A 17,255-nucleotide genomic window follows, 5' to 3' on the forward strand; every position below is an offset into this window, starting at 1 on the left:
CTCTGCTTGGATCATACTGTCAAGCTTTGAAAGAGGTGATGGGTTTCGTGACCACACCTAGAGTGTTTATTTAGTAAGTCCGGGCACGAGGCCAATGCCACCTAATGTTTCCATCCGTCCCAGATCATAAAAATTAGGCACGCCCCTCGGAAGTATCGTGTGGAGGGGTGTACCCCTTTCGCCGGTTGGGCCGGTGGTAAGGCACTTCCACCGACCCAACCGCCACCTGGGCCGGCGGTAAGGCCGGGCCGGCGACAATAGCTTAGTTTTGCAATTTTTTCATCCGACTATATATTTTTGCAAAATGCTAAAATAAAAAATAAAAAAATAAAAAAGTTCCTATTTTTGTGTGTGTGGGTGCCTGGGTGGGTAGATGAAATCACTAGACCCACAAACGACAGGCTTGAGCCTCCCTAGCTAAAGCCCACCATTCCATTCATCTCACGAACTAGCTCACGCACTTCATAAACTTTAGCTATCGTTATGTCGAAAATTTAGTAGCATAATCTTTCCATCATGCCCAAAAAAAATGCAAACCATGATAATGTGCAATTGTATGCTAACAACAAAAGGAAATGAACTTTGGCCACTTATTTATAAACAAGTGTTCGAATGGGCCATACAAATAATTAATATCAATGGATTCTTGTCACGTAAAAACATCTTCATATAACACCAGAAAGTAAAGTAGAAACAGGTTGGAGGGTTCATTCGTAACCATCCGCGGGCACCCCTTGTGGGAGTAGTAGGAGCACCAGGGAAGGGCGGCATGGACACTGGTACGCACGTACCAAATTGAACGCACCTGGCCACCTGGGCCGCTGATCTTCAGCCTGGCACGAATGATCAATCCTGCCACAAAGGATGTCTTTGTGTTCTTGTGTATCTATATTCTATATAAAGAGGTTACAGATGAGAGTTGCACAAAATGGCAGAAATACAGACCTGCACGGCTGCACGAGACTCAGTTCACCCTCAGAAAGTCAGAATGGGTTCGTTTGGATTCCGAGCAAGCTGTTCCTGGATTTTCTTCTTCAGTTCACCATTCTTGCGCCTTTCTTCCTGTATTTCTTCCTCGCTGATGCTTTGGTAAAATCGCTTAGACCAGGACGATATGTAAACACTGAGCTGGACCTCGTTGATGCTTTGGAGAAATTCTAGCCCAGAAAATCCAATCTCATTATTTGCTGACCCTGTGACCTGCAGCCGCTCAAGTTTGGGCATTATTCCTTGTTCAAACTTTACCGATTTAGTGAACCGTATGTTTGCAAGCATGAGCACCCTGAGGCTTCCGAAAGCTCTTCCAGTCTGCTGAGATCGGAAACGAAGTTCTTCACCCTGAAACGATTGCGAAGACAAGCTTAGAATTTCCAGCTTTGACAGTTTCCCAAGGAATTCCATAGCAGCATCGTGCTCCAATAGCCTGGTGCTCACTAGTTTCAACTTCACGAGATGCGGGAGCTCCTTGATCCATTTCGGCAACGTTTCCAGATTGCCGTAGAGCTTGAGGCTCTGCAGGTTTTCTGGAGGCGGGGATATATCATCCAAGCAGCCACGCAAACCTCGCATCCCTACTGATGTCCTCACCGACAGCGATTCCAGCCTGCTGAGATTGGAAATGGCAGCGCGAAAAGCTGGGCCATTCTTCCAGTTGATGCCGGCAACTCCTAACTTGCGCAACCCCGTGAGCATTTTGATGTCCTGTAGAACGGCATTTCCCCTTCCGACATGCACTTCCCGCAATGTGTGCAACTCTTTCAGTTTTCTTGTCCCCCTTGGCACCATAGAGCCTCTTTCTGTATAATAAACTCCTGCCATGACAGCAGGGAATTTCACGCAGCAAGCGAAAGTGCATGCATCACGCCTTGTAAGGGCCTTATGGAGAGGGCCATGAATGTCCCCAAGAAGTGGTACGCAACATGTTGCACATTGACCCGCCACCCAAAGACACCTTCTCGTTAAACTGTCCTTTGCCTCTGGTACATAATCTGTTCTCCGACCAGCGTGGACGTACTGTAGCATCCGAAGCTTGATGATGGTTTTGGGCAGACTTACCCGTGTACCTCTGACGTCTAGCACTTGGAGCTGTCTCAGGTTGCCCAATGAATCTGGCAGTAGATCAATACCAATACATCCTCGTAGAGAAAGGTATTTTAGGTGAAGAAGCTTCCAAATATGATCAAGATGATGATTTTAGACCCTTTACATCTTCTAAGTCGAGCACTCGTAGAAGCCTCATCTTGTCAGAAATGTAAAATGGTCTGAATTCTCCAAACACGGTTAGTGATCGTAATCGTGACAGATCAACTATTCTCTCTAACTCACTCTGATCCCTTTCCAGTTGCTGCTTATTGCAAGATGACGAATTGCGCCATGGGTACTCAAGTCACATCCTTCCTCCAGTCTAAAACCAAGGTTTTCCTCCATTGACTTTGAGATGGCAATGTCATGGATGAGATCATGGACTTTGCAAGAGTCAATTGATTTTCTACTGTGAACTGATTGTTGAAATGGTAAAATCATGCTTCTGTATTTGAGTTCTGTGAAGTAATTTTCAGCTATTTCATTGGCAGACTTGCCACGCCTCTCTTGTGAGTACCCTTCTGCTGTCCATCGATACACCAAACGCCTCTGGCTAATGATGTGGTCCTCAGGAAAAATGGACAGATATAAGAAACATGACTTGAGTTCATAGGGTAAACCATCATAACTTGTCTGAAGGACGGTTCTTATAACCCCAAGCTCTGGATTCATCTCTAACTCAGCATTGATATTTTCATTCAACTTTCTCCACTCAGCTCTAGTCTTTGGCCGGCTTGCCAAGTAGCCACCTATTGTAACTATTGCAAGGGGAAGTCCACCACACTTCTTTAGGATTTTTTTGTTTCTTCAACCAACTCGGGATTCTTCTTAATCAAATCTGTTGCCTTCACAAGGGGAAATCCACTACACTTCTTCAAGTTTTGGTTTGCTTCTTCAACAAACTCTAGATTCTGCTTAACAAAATCTGCAGCCTTCCCAAATACCTGATTTTAATGCAATTTAAGTATTTTAGTACTCCAATCTAAAAAAATAAATAATTGTTCATTACTTGTTCATATTTTGTTTGCTAGTGATAGGCGCACAATTGGTTGTGCACCGTGATAAGCACATATTGAAACAATAGTTTTCTTGTGAAACTTGGTGATATATAATTTTTTTTTAAGTTTGGCTGAAATTTGTCCATTATTCTTTTATAAAATATTGCTGCAAATTCTCACAACTTCACGAACTTTCTTGGGAGTTGCCTTTCATAAAACTTGCCCATTATTGTTTTAATGTTTTTTCTATAGTAGACCACCTTTGATGAGAGCTGTTAGTTTCCTTTAATCTAACATATATAAATATGATGATCTGAGGTATATGAGACCGGTTTACAATAGAGCTGAAGCTATGTTTTAAGAAAATTTCCTAAATACTAGGGAACCACTAAGTTTCACATGAGTGTTTAGATGGCTTCAACACCAGAATTTGGTCCCGCAGTTTTATGCCAACACTTATGCTTTAGGAGTGATATGTATATAAGTTAAGAAATTTATACGTTTTGAGGCCTCAAAATGACAACTGACTTTTGTTTATACCATATAATTATAATCAGTTTAATTTTGAATTAGGGCTAGTCTACCCATAAGTTACATTCACATTTTTTTTATAATTTTCAAGTTATAAGAGTGTAATAAAAATTCAACTATTAGATAACCGAATATAACACTTGGTCCATTTGTTAGTATGAAGCTAGATCTAAGTTGAGTTAATATCTTGAAATTGGATAGCTGAAAATTAGGTGGTGGAAACCCCTAAAATGCTTGAGTGACGTATATATAGTCCTAGTCCCTAATATTAAGGATAAAAAATATACAAGGACATTCACTCGAAGTGAAATATGACACACCACGTAGCAACAACTCAAAACAAATGTAGGCTGCGCTACTTGAAAATAATTTAATATATATATGACATCATGTTCTTTTCATAGTAATATCTCAAATTGTTATTATGCTAGATTCAATTTTTTTAACTATTGTAAAAATCCCCAAGTTATTAACATTGCTACGAAGATCCATAGACATTTAATACATTTCTTTAGCAACCAAATGAACCAACAAATACCACCACTCGATTCGTGGATGTTTTTAGTGTTTTAGTGGGTGGGGGTAATTAATAGTTTTTAAATAATATTATCTTCTTAGTCAATTGTAACTAATTTTCATTAATGAAACAAAGAAAAAATAAAATAGATAGTTGACAGTGCTATTGGAAACTCCTAATATTGGAAAAGTCACCTCATATATTGACAAAAGTACCTTCCCTTAAGATCCTCAGAAAAATGAGAACTATTTTGTTGCTTCACATGGATAAATGAGTAGGAAAGGGAATTAAACAAATAAGGACAAAATAAATTAAAGCATTCTCTACTGTGTTCAACAAGAGGACACAACACATTTTTGCTGTGTTCTGGTGGTGTTTGTGGTCTTGTTTTCTAAAAGGGAGAACGGGCATCATTGATATACTGGGAGGCAAAAATTACGTTATATATGAATCATGGCTGTATAGGTTATTAGTGGCAATAATTAGGATGGCAACAGCCTGTTGAATATCAATGTATTGACCATCTTGGTTCAGTTGTTCAAATGATAAACAATTGTCAAACAATTTGCATGCTCCCATATGTTCCCTGTTATCGACAGGACCATCTTTAATCTCTACGAAATGCTAGACTGTTGTAGTAATAATGCTATTGAAAGTTAAGCAAAAGTGACAAGGTTTCTATTATATTACCTTTAAGCTGAAGAGGTTAAGTGCATCCTCTTCTTTTAGAACTTCAAGGTTGTGTACTATTCCATATTTCCGGGAACAATGCTTTGCAATGCTTTCCTCCCTTGTAGTCACAATTATTTGGGTTGTTTTTTTCCATCCAAGAAAACCCTTGTATTATATGGTCCCATTCTTCAATGGATGACAGATCGTCCAGAACAATCAAGCAACTCTTCTTTTCTAAAAGCCTTTTCAACTCTTTAGTCAAGTCTTCAACCCCCATCATTGCTAATGATTTGGTCTTGCTGGATCTATTGTTCAATAGTTCTTCCTTCTTAGAAGACTCTTCTTGTAATCGCCCAACTAAATTCTATGTAGATCTGCAGGATTGAAAGGACGCATGATTGTGACAAAAGCACGCTTCTCAAACATGTCACTTAACTTCGGGCTTTGATAAATGCCATTGGCTAGAGTGGTTTTTCCAAGACCACCCATTCCCCAAACAGAGATCACCTGACTCTGTTGGCTAGCCTTGTTTGAGATTAATCCTATAATTTTAGATATTTCTTTCTATCGCCCAATAAGTTCAGATTCCTCCAAAGAACCAACACCTGTTCTGATGTGAGTGAGGCTCTTTTTGTCCACCTTCGTTTCGTCAACATCCTTACACTGATCCTCTGTTATCTCACTAGGGGCCACTGTTTGGGCATTTGTACTGGTAGTGGCCACATGTGAGCTAGAGACTGGATCCATGGAAACCATTTCATTTTGAGAACCCTGAACAAACAGAAAGTACAATTATTGGAAGCAACCTATAACCAAAGTACTATATAACCTTTTATGTAATCGTGTAGTCAGTGACTATTGGTCATAAATTAATTTAACAAGGTATGAAAGTTACAGATAACAGAAATGTGGCCTCGCTGCAGTGCTTAAGTCTTTAATATCTATAAGCCGAAGTACTAACATAAATGATTAATGTCATAGTTGAAGACATCAGGGGTAAAAGGATTATGGTTTCAAATGATCCACCTCCCTCTGAAATCCTAATCCAAATAATCTATAGTTTAAACAATATTCGCTATTGATAGAAATATCTTGGTGTCCTCCTATCTAAATATTTAAGAGTTTAGTGGCTGTGTTTATATTAGCTGTTGAAGAAGCCGTAAATTATAATTTCTTCATCTAAAATTCAACGATGAATCCCATTAGTACCGGGTGGAGACTCCACCCGGTAGTACCTTTAGTACGGTTGAAGCCCCCAACCGGTACTAACTTCGCTCCTATAAATCAGGTGTCTTCCTCCTCCTTCTCGAGCCATTTCCTCCAGCTCGGGCTTCATCCATTCATGGCAAAATAGGGGAGGTGCTGCCGGATTTTTGACCATTTCGTGGGGATTTCACTCATTCAAGTGTTCTAAAGGTTAGAAACTTCATCCTCCCTTTATACATGGTTAGTATACTAAGTTTGATGCTTTAGAGCTAGAGTAATCTGTGACTTTTAGAATAAGGTATAATGGAGAAATTTTTTATTATATGCACGTATTATTTAGAGCTTATATTTATGATTTTTAGAATAAGCTATAATTTTTTAGATGCTATGTTTCGTATTAGTCAAAAAAATTGATATGAGGTTAGAGGAATAATTCATAGTTTAGTCTTTTACAAATATGAGCTAAATAAATTATGGGAAAAAATATAACTTGTTCGTATTTTAGTTATTTGCAAATATGAGCGAGATAAATTGTGGTACATAGAGATAATAGGATGAAATAGAGGTATGTAATTAGTTATTTTTAGAATAAGCATGAAATAGAGGTATGTAATTAGTTATTTTTAGAATAAGCTACAATTGAGAAATTTTTTATTTATATGTTATGTTTGAGCTAAATAATTTGTGGGGAAAAATAATTTGTTCATAGTTTAGTCATTTGCAGATATGAGCTAAATAAATTGTGGTACATAGAGATGGCTACTGCTGTTGGAGGTAGTGCCGATGGTGGGGACGATCATCGTTCCTCTCGCGGCAAGGGGAAAACCATAGTTGGCCCTCATGATAAGTCGAAGAAAATGAGCACGTGGGAGAGAGCAATGCTTCGTTATTTGGAAAGATGTCATGAAGATGCTGTTGCGGTGGGTGACGAATCTCCTTTTGGTGGTCGTTATGCTCCACCGCCAGTCCCGGGTGTTTCAGGTCCACTGAGTACTACGGTCGTAGGAGGCACAAATAAACCACACAATGAGGCTGGGTCAGCGAAACCTTCGTCTTCGCCGCCTAGGGATGCTTAAAGTCCTCCCAGATAGTACTCAGTTGATGGTTTGTTATAGTGTATTATGTTGTTTGGATTTGAAATTTAAATTTGTGTATTTCTATCTAAACTTTCAGCAACATTTGAATTTAATGGTATTTGTATCATATTTATTATGTTTCATGTATAATTCTATGGATGATCAGGATATCTTTGGTTCGGTAATACTTAGGTAGATCGGCAATGGATGTACAGCACGGATAAATGCTCCATGGAGTACATTAATGGTTTGTGTGGTTTTCTCGATCTGGCAGAGTTCAACAAGCCGTAGTATGGTTTCATTTGTTTTCCATGCTGAATTTGCAAAAATGAGAAGGATTACTCATCCAGATAGACTATTTACGCCCACATATACAGTTTGGGGTTCATGCCTAACTATTTCGTTTGGACCAAGCACGGGGAAAGAGGAGTTATGATGAAGATGATGATGATGAAGAAGATGATAACTACATTCCTAACTGAACTCAAGGAGGTACCTTTACAGATGCTGCAATGGGCGAGGCTGAAGAAGAGATGGTTGCAAAAGAATATCCTACCGATGATTTAGGTCAGGTGTTGTGACATGCAAAGGAAGACTGCGAGAATGTGAAGGAGTCAAAGAAGTTCGAGCGTATGTTAGATGATCATAACAAATTATTGTACCCAGATTGCAAACATAGGCAAAAAAGTTGGGTACCACACTAGAAATGGTGCAATGGAAGATAAAAAATAGAGTTTTTGACAAGGGTTTTGATGAGTTAATGAAAATTATAAAGAACATGCTTCCCGAGGGGAACGAATTGCCGTCCTCAACGTACCAAATGAAAAACTAGCTTCTCTTGATTTTGTGAAGTGATTCTCCATCCTAATTTTTAAAGTTTCGACAAAAACCAATCTAATATTTTGAATCTTTTCTTTTATTCTTTTGCCCTAGCTTTTCCAATCCCAATTTGCTGTTCTTACTTCGTCTCGACGACGTCTGAAGGTGTTCTAGGTGGCTTGCCGGCCCTATAACAACCCTACATGCACCTGCCCTGACGGGATCCCTCCTGGGCGAGCGTTCATCGGTCTATCGTCGGTTTTCCGGACAACCGGTCAGACCGGTCCATGTAACCGGTCAGATCGGCCTGCACCGAGGTGCTGCAGCGAGCCCCTCCGCGAGCTACACGATCATGTGCGTTCGTGTGTTGGCCTAAAAAAGCGTCAACACAAACTATGATAATGTGCAATTGTATGCTACCAACAAAAGGAAATGAACTTTGGCCACTCATTTATAAACAAGTGTTTGGATGGGCCATAAAAATAATTAATATCAATGGATTCTTGTCACGTAAAAACATCTTCATATAACACCAGAAAGTAAAGTAGAAACAGGTTAGAGGGTTCATTCGTAACCATCCGCAGGCACCCCTTGCGGGAGTAGTAGGAGCACCAGGGAAGGGCGGCATGGACACTGGTACGCACGTACCAAATTGAACCCACCTGGCCACCTGGGCCGCTGATCTTCAGCCTTGCACGAATGATCGATCCTGCCACAAAGGATGTCCTTGTGTTCTTGTGTATCTATATTCTATATAAAGAGGTTACAGATCAGAGTTGCTCAAAATGGCAGAAATACAGACCTGCACGAGACTCAGTCCACCACCCTCACAATGGGTTGGTTTGGATTCCGAGCAAGCTGTTCCTGGATTTTCTTCTTCAGTTCACCTTTCTTGCGCCTATCTTCCTCGTTGATGGTTATTATTTCTCCACGCCAGTACATGTAAACATCGAGCTGGACTTCGTTGATGCTTTGGAGAATATCTAGCCCAGAAAAGCAAATCTCATTATTTGCAACCCCTGTGACCTGCAGCCACTCAAGTTTGGGCATTGCTCCTTGCTCAAACTTTACCGATTTGACCTTGCTTATTACTCCAAAACTGAGCACCCTGAGGCTTCCAAAAGCTATTCCAGCCTGCGATGGTTTGAAATCAAGTTCTTCACCCTGAAGCAATGACCAGTGCCAAGACAGAACTAGAATTTCCAGCTTCGCTAGGTTCCCAAGGAATTCCATAGCAGCATCGTGCTCCAATAGCCTTGTCCTCGCTAGTTTCAACTTCACGAGATGCGGGAGCTCCTTGATCCATTCCGGCAACGTTTCCAGATTGCCGTAGAGCTTGAGGCTCTGCAAGTTTTCCGGAGGGGAGGATATTCCATCCAAGCAGCCACGCAAACCTCGCTTCCCTGCTGAACGCACCGACAGCGATTCCAGCCTGCTGAGATTGGAAACAGCGGCACGAAAAGCCGGGCCATTCTTCCTGTTGATGCCGGTGACTCCTAACTTGCGCAATCCAGTGAGCATTTTGATGTCCTGTAGAACGGCATTTCCCCTTCCAACATTCACTTCCCTCAATGTGTGCAACTCTTTCAGTTTTCTGGTCCCCCCTGGCACCGTAACGCTTCTTTCTTCATCAACCCCCATCATGACAGCAGGGAATTTCACGCAGCAAGCGAAAGTGCATGCATCACGCCTTGTAAGGGCCTTATGGAGAGGGCCATGAATGTCCCCAAGAAGTGGTACGCAACATGTTGCACATTGACCCGCCCCCCAAAGACACCTTCTCGTTAAACTGTCCTTCGCCTCTGTTACATAATCTGTTCTCCGACCAGCGTGGATGTACTGTAGCTTCCGAAGCTTGATGATGGTTTTGGGCAGAGCCCTTACCCGTGTACCTCTGACGTCTAGCACTTGGAGCTGTCTCAGGTTGCCCAATGATTCTGGCAGTAGATCAATACGAAAACATCCTCGTAGAGAAAGGTATTTTAGGTGAACAAGCTTCCAAATATGATCAAGCTGATGGTATTTTAGATCATCTATATCTTCTAAGTCGAGCACTCGTAGAAGTCTCATCTTGTCAGAAATGTAAAATGGTCTGAATTCTCCGAACACGGTTAGTGATCGTAATCGTGACAGATCAACTATTCTCTCTAACTCACTCTGATCTCCTTTCCAGTTGCTGCTTATTGCAAGATGACGAATTGCGCCATGGGTACTCAAGCCACATCCTTCCTCCAGTCTAAAAACAAGGTTTTCCTCCATTGACTTTGAGATGGCAATGTCACGGATGAGATCATGGACTTTGCAAGAGTCAATTGATTTTCTACTGCGAATTGATTGTTGAAATGGTAAAATCATGCTTCTGTATTTGAGTTGTGTAAAGTAATTTTCAGCCATTTCATTGGCAGACTTGCCACACCTCTCGTGTGAGTACCCTTCTACTGTCCATCGATGCACCAAACGCCTCTGGCTAATGATGTGGTCCTCAGGAAAAATGGAGAGATATAAGAAACATGACTTGAGTTCATAGGGTAAACCATCATAACTTGTCCGAAGGACGGTTCTTATCATCCCAAGCTCTGGATTCATCTCTAACTCAGCACTGATATTTTCATTCAACTTTCTCCACTCAGCTCTAGTCTTTGGCCGGCTTGCCAAGTAGCCACCTATTGTAACTATTGCAAGGGGAAGTCCACCACACTTTTTTAGGATTTTTTTTGTTTCTTCAAACAATTCGGGATTCTTCTTAATCAAATCTGTTGCCTTCACAAGGGGAAATCCACCATACTTCTTCAAGTTTTGGTTTGCTTCTTCAACAAACTCTGGATTCTGCTTAACAAAATCTGCAGCCTTCCCAAATACCTGATTTTAATGCAATTTAAGTATTTTAGTACACCAATCCAAAAAATAAATAATTGTGCATTACTTGTTGATATTTTATTTGCCAGTGATAGGCGCACAATTGGTTGTGCACAGTGATAAACACATATTGAAACAACAGTTTTCCTGTGAAACTTGGTGATATATAATTTTTTTTTGTAAGTTTGGCTGAAACTTGTCCATTATTCTTTTATAAAATATTGCTGAAAATTCTCACAACTTCACGAACTTTCTTGGAAGTTGCCTTTCATGCCCATTATTCTTTTAATTTTTTTCTGTAGTAGACCACCTTTGATGAGAGCTGTTAGTTTCCTTTAATCTAACATATATGAATATGATGATCTGAGGTATACGAGATCGGTTTACAGTAGAGCTGAAGCTATGTTTTAAGGAAATTTTCTAAATACTAGGGAACTACTAAGTTTCACCTTAGTGTTTTAGATGGCTTCAACACCAGAATTTGGTCCCACAGTTTTATACCAACACTTATGCTTTAGGGGTTATATGGATATAAGTTAAGAAATTTATATGTTTTGAGGCCTCAAAATGACAACTGACTTTTGTTTATACCATATAATTATAATCAGTTTAATTTTGAATTAGGGCTACTCTACCCATAAGTTACATTCATGTTTTTTTATAATTTTCAAGTAATAAGAGTGTAATAAAAATTCAACTATTAGATACTTGAATATAACACTTGATACTTTTGTTAGTATGAAGTTAGATCTAAGTTGAGTTAATATATTGAAATTGGATAGCTGAAAATATAGTCCTAGTCCTAATAGTAAGGATAAAAAATGCTTGAGTGACATATATATAGTCCTAGTCCTAATAGTAAGGATAAAAAATATACAAGGACATTCACACAAAGTGAAATATGACACACCACATAGCAACAACTCAAAACAAATGTAGGCTGCGCTACTTGAAAATAATTTAATATACATCATGTTCTTTTCATAGTAATATCTCAAATTGTTATTATGCTAGATTCAAAAAATTTTAACCATTGTAAAAATCCCCAAGTTATTAACATTGCTGCGAAGACCCATAGAAATTTAATACTCTTCTTTAGCAACCAAATGAAGCAATGAATACTACTACACGATCCGTGGATGTTTTCAGTGTTTTAGTGGGTGGGGGTAATTAATAGTTTTTAAATAATATTATCTTCATAGTGAATTGTAAATGATTTTCATTAATGAAACAAAAAAAAATAAAATAGATAGTTGACAGTGCTATTGGAAACTCCTAATATTGAAAAGTCACCTAATATAATGACAAAAGTACCTTCCCTTAAGATCCTCATAAAATTGAGAACTATTTTGTTGTTTCACATGGATAAATGAGTATGAAAGGGAATTAAACAAATAAGGACAAAAGAAATTAAAGCATTCTATACTGTGTTCAACAAGAGGACAAAACACATTTTTGCTGTGTTTTGGTGGTGTTTGTGGTCTTGTTTTGTAAAAGGGAGAACGGGCATCATTGATATACTGGGAGGCAAAAATTACGTTATATATGAATCATGGATGTATAGGTCATTAGCGGCAATAATTGGGATGGCAATAGCCTGTTGAATATCAATGTATGGATCATCTTGGTTCAGTTGTTCAAATGATAAACAAATGTCAAACAATTTGCTTGTTCCCATATGTTCCCTGTTGTCGACAGGACCATCTTTAATCTCTACGAAATGCTAGACTGTTGTAGTAATAATGCTATTAAAAATCAAGCAAGTGACAAGGTTTATATTATATTACCTTTAAGCTGAAGAGGTTAAGTGCGTCCTCTTCTTTTAGAACTTCAAGGTTGTGTACTATTCCATATTTCCCGGAACAATACTTTGCAATGCTTTCCTCCCTTGTAGTCACAATTAGTCGGGTTGTTTTTTGCATCCAAGAAAACCCTTGTATTATATGGTCCCATTCTTCAATGGATGACAGATCGTCCAGAACAATCAAGCAGCTCTTCTTTTCTAAAAGCCTTTTCAACTCTTTAGTCAAGGCTTCAACCTCCATCATTGCTAATGATTCGGTCTTGCTGGGTCTATTGTTCAACAGTTCTTCCTTCTTAGAAGACTCTTCTTGTAATCGCCCGACTAAACTTCTAAGTAGATCTGCAGGATTGAAAGGACGTATGATTGTGACAAAAGCATGCTTCTCAAACATGTCACTTAACTTTGGGCTTTGATAAATGCCATTGGCTAGAGTGGTTTTTCCAAGACCACCCATTCCCCAAACAGAGATCACCTGACTCTGTTGGCTAGCCTTGTTTGAGATTAATCCTGTAATTTTGGATATTTCTTTCTCTCGCCCAATCAGTTGAGATTCCTCCAAAGAACCAACACCCGTTCTGATGCGAGTGAGGCTCTTTTTGTCCACCTTTGTTTCATCAACATCCTTACACTGATTCTCTGTTATCTCACTAGGGGCCACTGTTTGGGTATTTGTACTGGTAGTGGCCACATCTGAGTTAGATACTGGATCCATAGAAACCATTTCGTTTTGAGAACCCTGAACAAATAGAAAGTACAATTATTGGAAGCAACCTTTAAACTTCATCTTCTTCTTTTTATTTTTTAAAATTATGTGTACCTGTAACCAAAGTACTATATAACCTTTTATGTAATCATGCAGTCAGTGACTATTGGTCATAAATCAATTTAACAAGGTATGAAAAGTACAGATAACAGAAATCTGGCCTGGCTACAGTGCTTAAGTTTTTAATATCTATAAGCCGAAGTCCTAACATAAATGACTAAGGTCATAGTTGAAGACATCAGGGGTAAAGGGTTATGGTTTCAAATGATCCACCTCCCTCTGAAATCCTAAAACCCACCCAGTTATTACTCAGTAATCTGTAGTTTAAAGGATGCTCCCTATTGATAGAAATATCTTGGTGTCCTCCTATCTAAATATTTAAGAGTTTAGTGGCTGTGTTTATATTAGCTGTTGAAGAAGCCGTAAATTATAACTTCTTCATCTAATATTCAACGATGAATCCCAAATTATGTTTATCCTCCCCTCAAGAGATGCTGCGATCAACATAGACTACAGCAATGAACAGATTCAGTATCTTTCCCCTTCATATAGATTTTCAGTTAGCAAATGCAGTGATTTCACAATTTTTCTAGTATATCCATTCATTAAATCTGCTGGAATATCCTGTAGGATTTAACAAGGTATTATTTTTCATTGACAGTGGGATGTTGCTTTTCAAGCACAGATGGGACAATTGCTTTAGAGATTTATATAATTAAAATAAAGCTTCAAAATTTAAAGTAAAGCAAGGAAGCTTATATTCCCTCCGTTTCAAATTGTAGATCGTTTTGGCTTTTTTAGATACATGATTTTTTCTATGCACCTAAATGGTTATCTCTAGACACATACCAAACTCTATGTATTTATAAAAGTCAAAACGACCTATAATTTGAAACAGAGGAAGTATTTCATTACACTGCAATTGCTTAAATGCTGTTGGAAAATAATATAATCCTTGATACGCGGATAACTGAACCAGAATAACGATGTCATAGAAGGTTACTAAAAATAAAAATATAAGTATTACCTTGTCATAGAATGCATAAAGCGTGTGATCAGCAGACAATTGCTTTAGCTCTGAGGCTTGGCTATCTTGCCCTGCACATAAGCTTGCAACTTCAACTTGTGTTGTTGACACTATGATTCGGCTTCCTTTGTTGTTGTTTGGCAGGCATTTTTCGATCTGGTCCCACTCTTCAATGGTGCAGAGGTCAGTAAGTACAATGAGAAACCTCTTCTCCTGCACATATCCATCGAACTCCTGAACTAAATTGTGCGCGGTTTTCTCTATGTCCAATATATCTTTAAATCCTTCCACTGCAAGAAATTGGTTCACTAAGCTCTGGACAAAGCCTTTTGAACTGAATGGATGAGTCACCCTCACCCATGCTCGGCTGGGAAATTTGCTTTGGGTGTCTGGATTCTTGTAAGCCGCCCTGATGATGGACGTTTGGCCGATATCTCCACCTGTTCCCCACACCGCAATGACTCTAAGGTCATCATCCTCCCTGTTGATCAGTTGGACGAGATCCACTCTCTGACTCTCCTCCTTTGCGGCACGCCTTGCATCATCAACACCGAATATGGCTGCAGCAATGATGCTTGATTGCTCAGTGGCAGCTGTGGCCTTGGATCCGGAGCCCTTGATGAGGCGGTACCGTACATTCCTCTGGCTCACATCCTCAACCTTGGCCCTGAGCTCCTTCATCTTCTTGGCCACACGGCGCCGCTCGAGCAGCGTGCGAGGGAATCGCCACCAAGATGGCCTCTCCACACGGACAGCAAAATCTTGGAGACTGTCCTCGACGTCATAGGCCGTGTCACGGACCTGCTTCACCCAGGTCTTCACCACCTTGTTGTCGCCTCGCTCCTCGTGTGCCTCCATCAGGAAAGACTGCATCATCTCAAGCTCATCCGAGACGAACGCATGATCTCGCTGGATACCGAGCTGCAAGGCTACCTCCTCTGCAAAGGCAGATTTCGCGTAGCCGAGCGCTCCATTCAGCACGGACTTGCCCACACTCAGCGCCGTCGCCTCCATCGTTCTGCTGTGTTTCTCCGTGGATCTATACAAGGCTCAAATTTAGAAGCTAAAACTCCGAGGCAGAAAAGGATAGATGGACAGGCGTTGATGTCACCCAGCAAGATGTCAAGTACCTGAATTTTGGTGAACGCACAACCAAGGCAGGGGCAGATCTAGAGGTAAATATGCTGCAAAATACATTCTTGCTGTAATTACAAATAATACTCAACTGAACAGTACAATCTGTGAGAAACTGAAGATCTTTGAAAGTATACCTTCTGTGGCCTATGAGATCTTGTGGCGTGGAAGTAAATACAGAACTCTACTGCTTTGATCCGGCGAGGCTCAAGGTCACGGGACGGCCCACACACGCACGCCCTGACGTGACCCGGCAAGCCAGCAAGGTTGAGGCCAAATGGTGGAAGCGTGATTCCAAGGCAGTAGGCACCGAGATGGCGGTGCCGCCCTCGCCGACGAGCTATGCGGCCACTACTCTTGCACCCGGTCGGCCTGTCGCCGCTCACACTCTGTGGTGGCTTGGTAGTCACCAGTCACTCCTTCGGGGCCAAGTTACTATTTGTTTTAGCTAACGAATAGTAATTTGGGATGGAGGGAGTATATTTTTTCATTCAGTTAGATCCAAAGCGATTGGGTAGCAACCATAATCTTGCTATTACTAATTGGAGGCTCCTTTTGAAGCCTCTAGGTGAAGCCACCTAAGATTCCTAGGTGGACACTCTAGAAAAAGAGAGAAACCCTAGAAATTCTCACAAAAAAGCAAAACATCTGACCATCGATCGATAGATTCAAATCATCATAGCCAGGCTATTAGATCTATTATGTTTTCTAAAAAATTACCCACCTATGCCATTATGAAAATAGCCTAAAGTAACCTCCTAAATCTATATATAAATTACCCACCTCTGCTATTATATAAATAAACTAAAATAACCCCTTAATCTTCATCAAAATTACCCACTTATGCCATTATAAATAATATTTAAAATAACCCCCTAATTTGCAACCAAATTGCCCACCGCTATTACTTAAAAACTTAAAGTAACCCGTTAAATTTGCATCTATATTACCCATGCATGCCATTATTAAAAATAACATGATAACCCTACGTTTGAATCAAATAATCTTAATTAAAAATATACAACAATATATGATTCTAAATCATCTATATCTTGCACTATTGGTATATGATATAATAATTAACGTCTATACACATGATGTGTCACCATTTATAAAGATATAGAGGAAGTGATGAGAATATATATGTTAAAATTGTATCACAAACTTAGGGTTCATTAAACAAATTCAAGCCCATACCTGCGATGCAAAGTGAAAAGTTAAAGATTATAAATGTGGATGAAAATATTATAGAGTAATTACTAACTAAAATCTATCACAATTGGATGAAGATAATAATATATATCTATTATGTTTGAATATTTAACAAACGAGAGGTAGCCTATGGTAATACTTTTTAGCAATGTAGTCCTATTTTTTTCCATTGGAGACTCCGCATTAGTTCCCATGAGACAAGCTAGAAAAAGAGACAAATTCTCATAAAAATTAAAAACATCAAACACCAATCATGTAAACTCTAATAATCATAGCCATTGATCTATTATATTTTCACCACTATCATTGTGAAAATATTCAAAAATGAGCTCTAAACCTATATCTAAATTACCGAGCTCAGCTATTATAAAAAATAATCTAAAGTAATCCCATAATCTTCATCCAATTTACTAATACATAACATTATGAAGCATAACTTAAAATATCATTCTAAAATTTAATCGATATTACCCACGTAAGTTGTTATTAAAAATAACCTAAATTAAACATCTAAATCTTAATCTAATTATCTTCATGTGCATCATACAGAAATGTCAA

The 17,255-nt window shown here is 39.4% G+C and overlaps 1 protein-coding gene and 1 pseudogene across 1 annotated transcript; both read right to left on the reverse strand.

The window, feature by feature from the left end:
• Positions 1–593: 593 nt before the first annotated feature.
• Positions 594–5,547, reverse strand: LOC101767952 (annotated as a pseudogene).
• Positions 5,548–8,330: 2,783 nt separating this feature from the next.
• Positions 8,331–15,856, reverse strand: LOC101783882. The gene is made up of 5 exons (XM_012848230.2): positions 15,623–15,856; positions 15,482–15,535; positions 14,352–15,390; positions 12,545–13,297; positions 8,331–10,760 (listed from the first exon to the last, which is right to left on the reverse strand). The coding sequence occupies exons 3-5, from the start codon at positions 15,363–15,365 to the stop codon at positions 8,715–8,717; spliced, it is 3,813 nt and encodes a 1,270-aa protein (XP_012703684.1). The 5' UTR covers positions 15,366–15,390; positions 15,482–15,535; positions 15,623–15,856; the 3' UTR covers positions 8,331–8,714.
• Between the last annotated feature and the right edge of the window lie 1,399 nt (positions 15,857–17,255).

Source organism: Setaria italica, chromosome VIII, assembly GCF_000263155.2.
Source record: "Setaria italica strain Yugu1 chromosome VIII, Setaria_italica_v2.0, whole genome shotgun sequence".
Taxonomy (NCBI): Eukaryota; Viridiplantae; Streptophyta; class Magnoliopsida; order Poales; family Poaceae; genus Setaria; species Setaria italica.

Coding starts and splice junctions, on each gene's coding strand:
- LOC101783882 (XM_012848230.2), bottom strand. CDS start 15,365: ATGGAGGCGACGGCGCTGAGTGTGGGCAAGTCCGTGCTGAATGGAGCG. Junction 13,298..14,351: donor TTTATGCATTCTATGACAAG/GTAATACTTATA, acceptor CTATTTGTTCAG/GGTTCTCAAAACGAAATGGT. Junction 10,761..12,544: donor TTAACCTCTTCAGCTTAAAG/GTAATATAATAT, acceptor CATTAAAATCAG/GTATTTGGGAAGGCTGCAGA.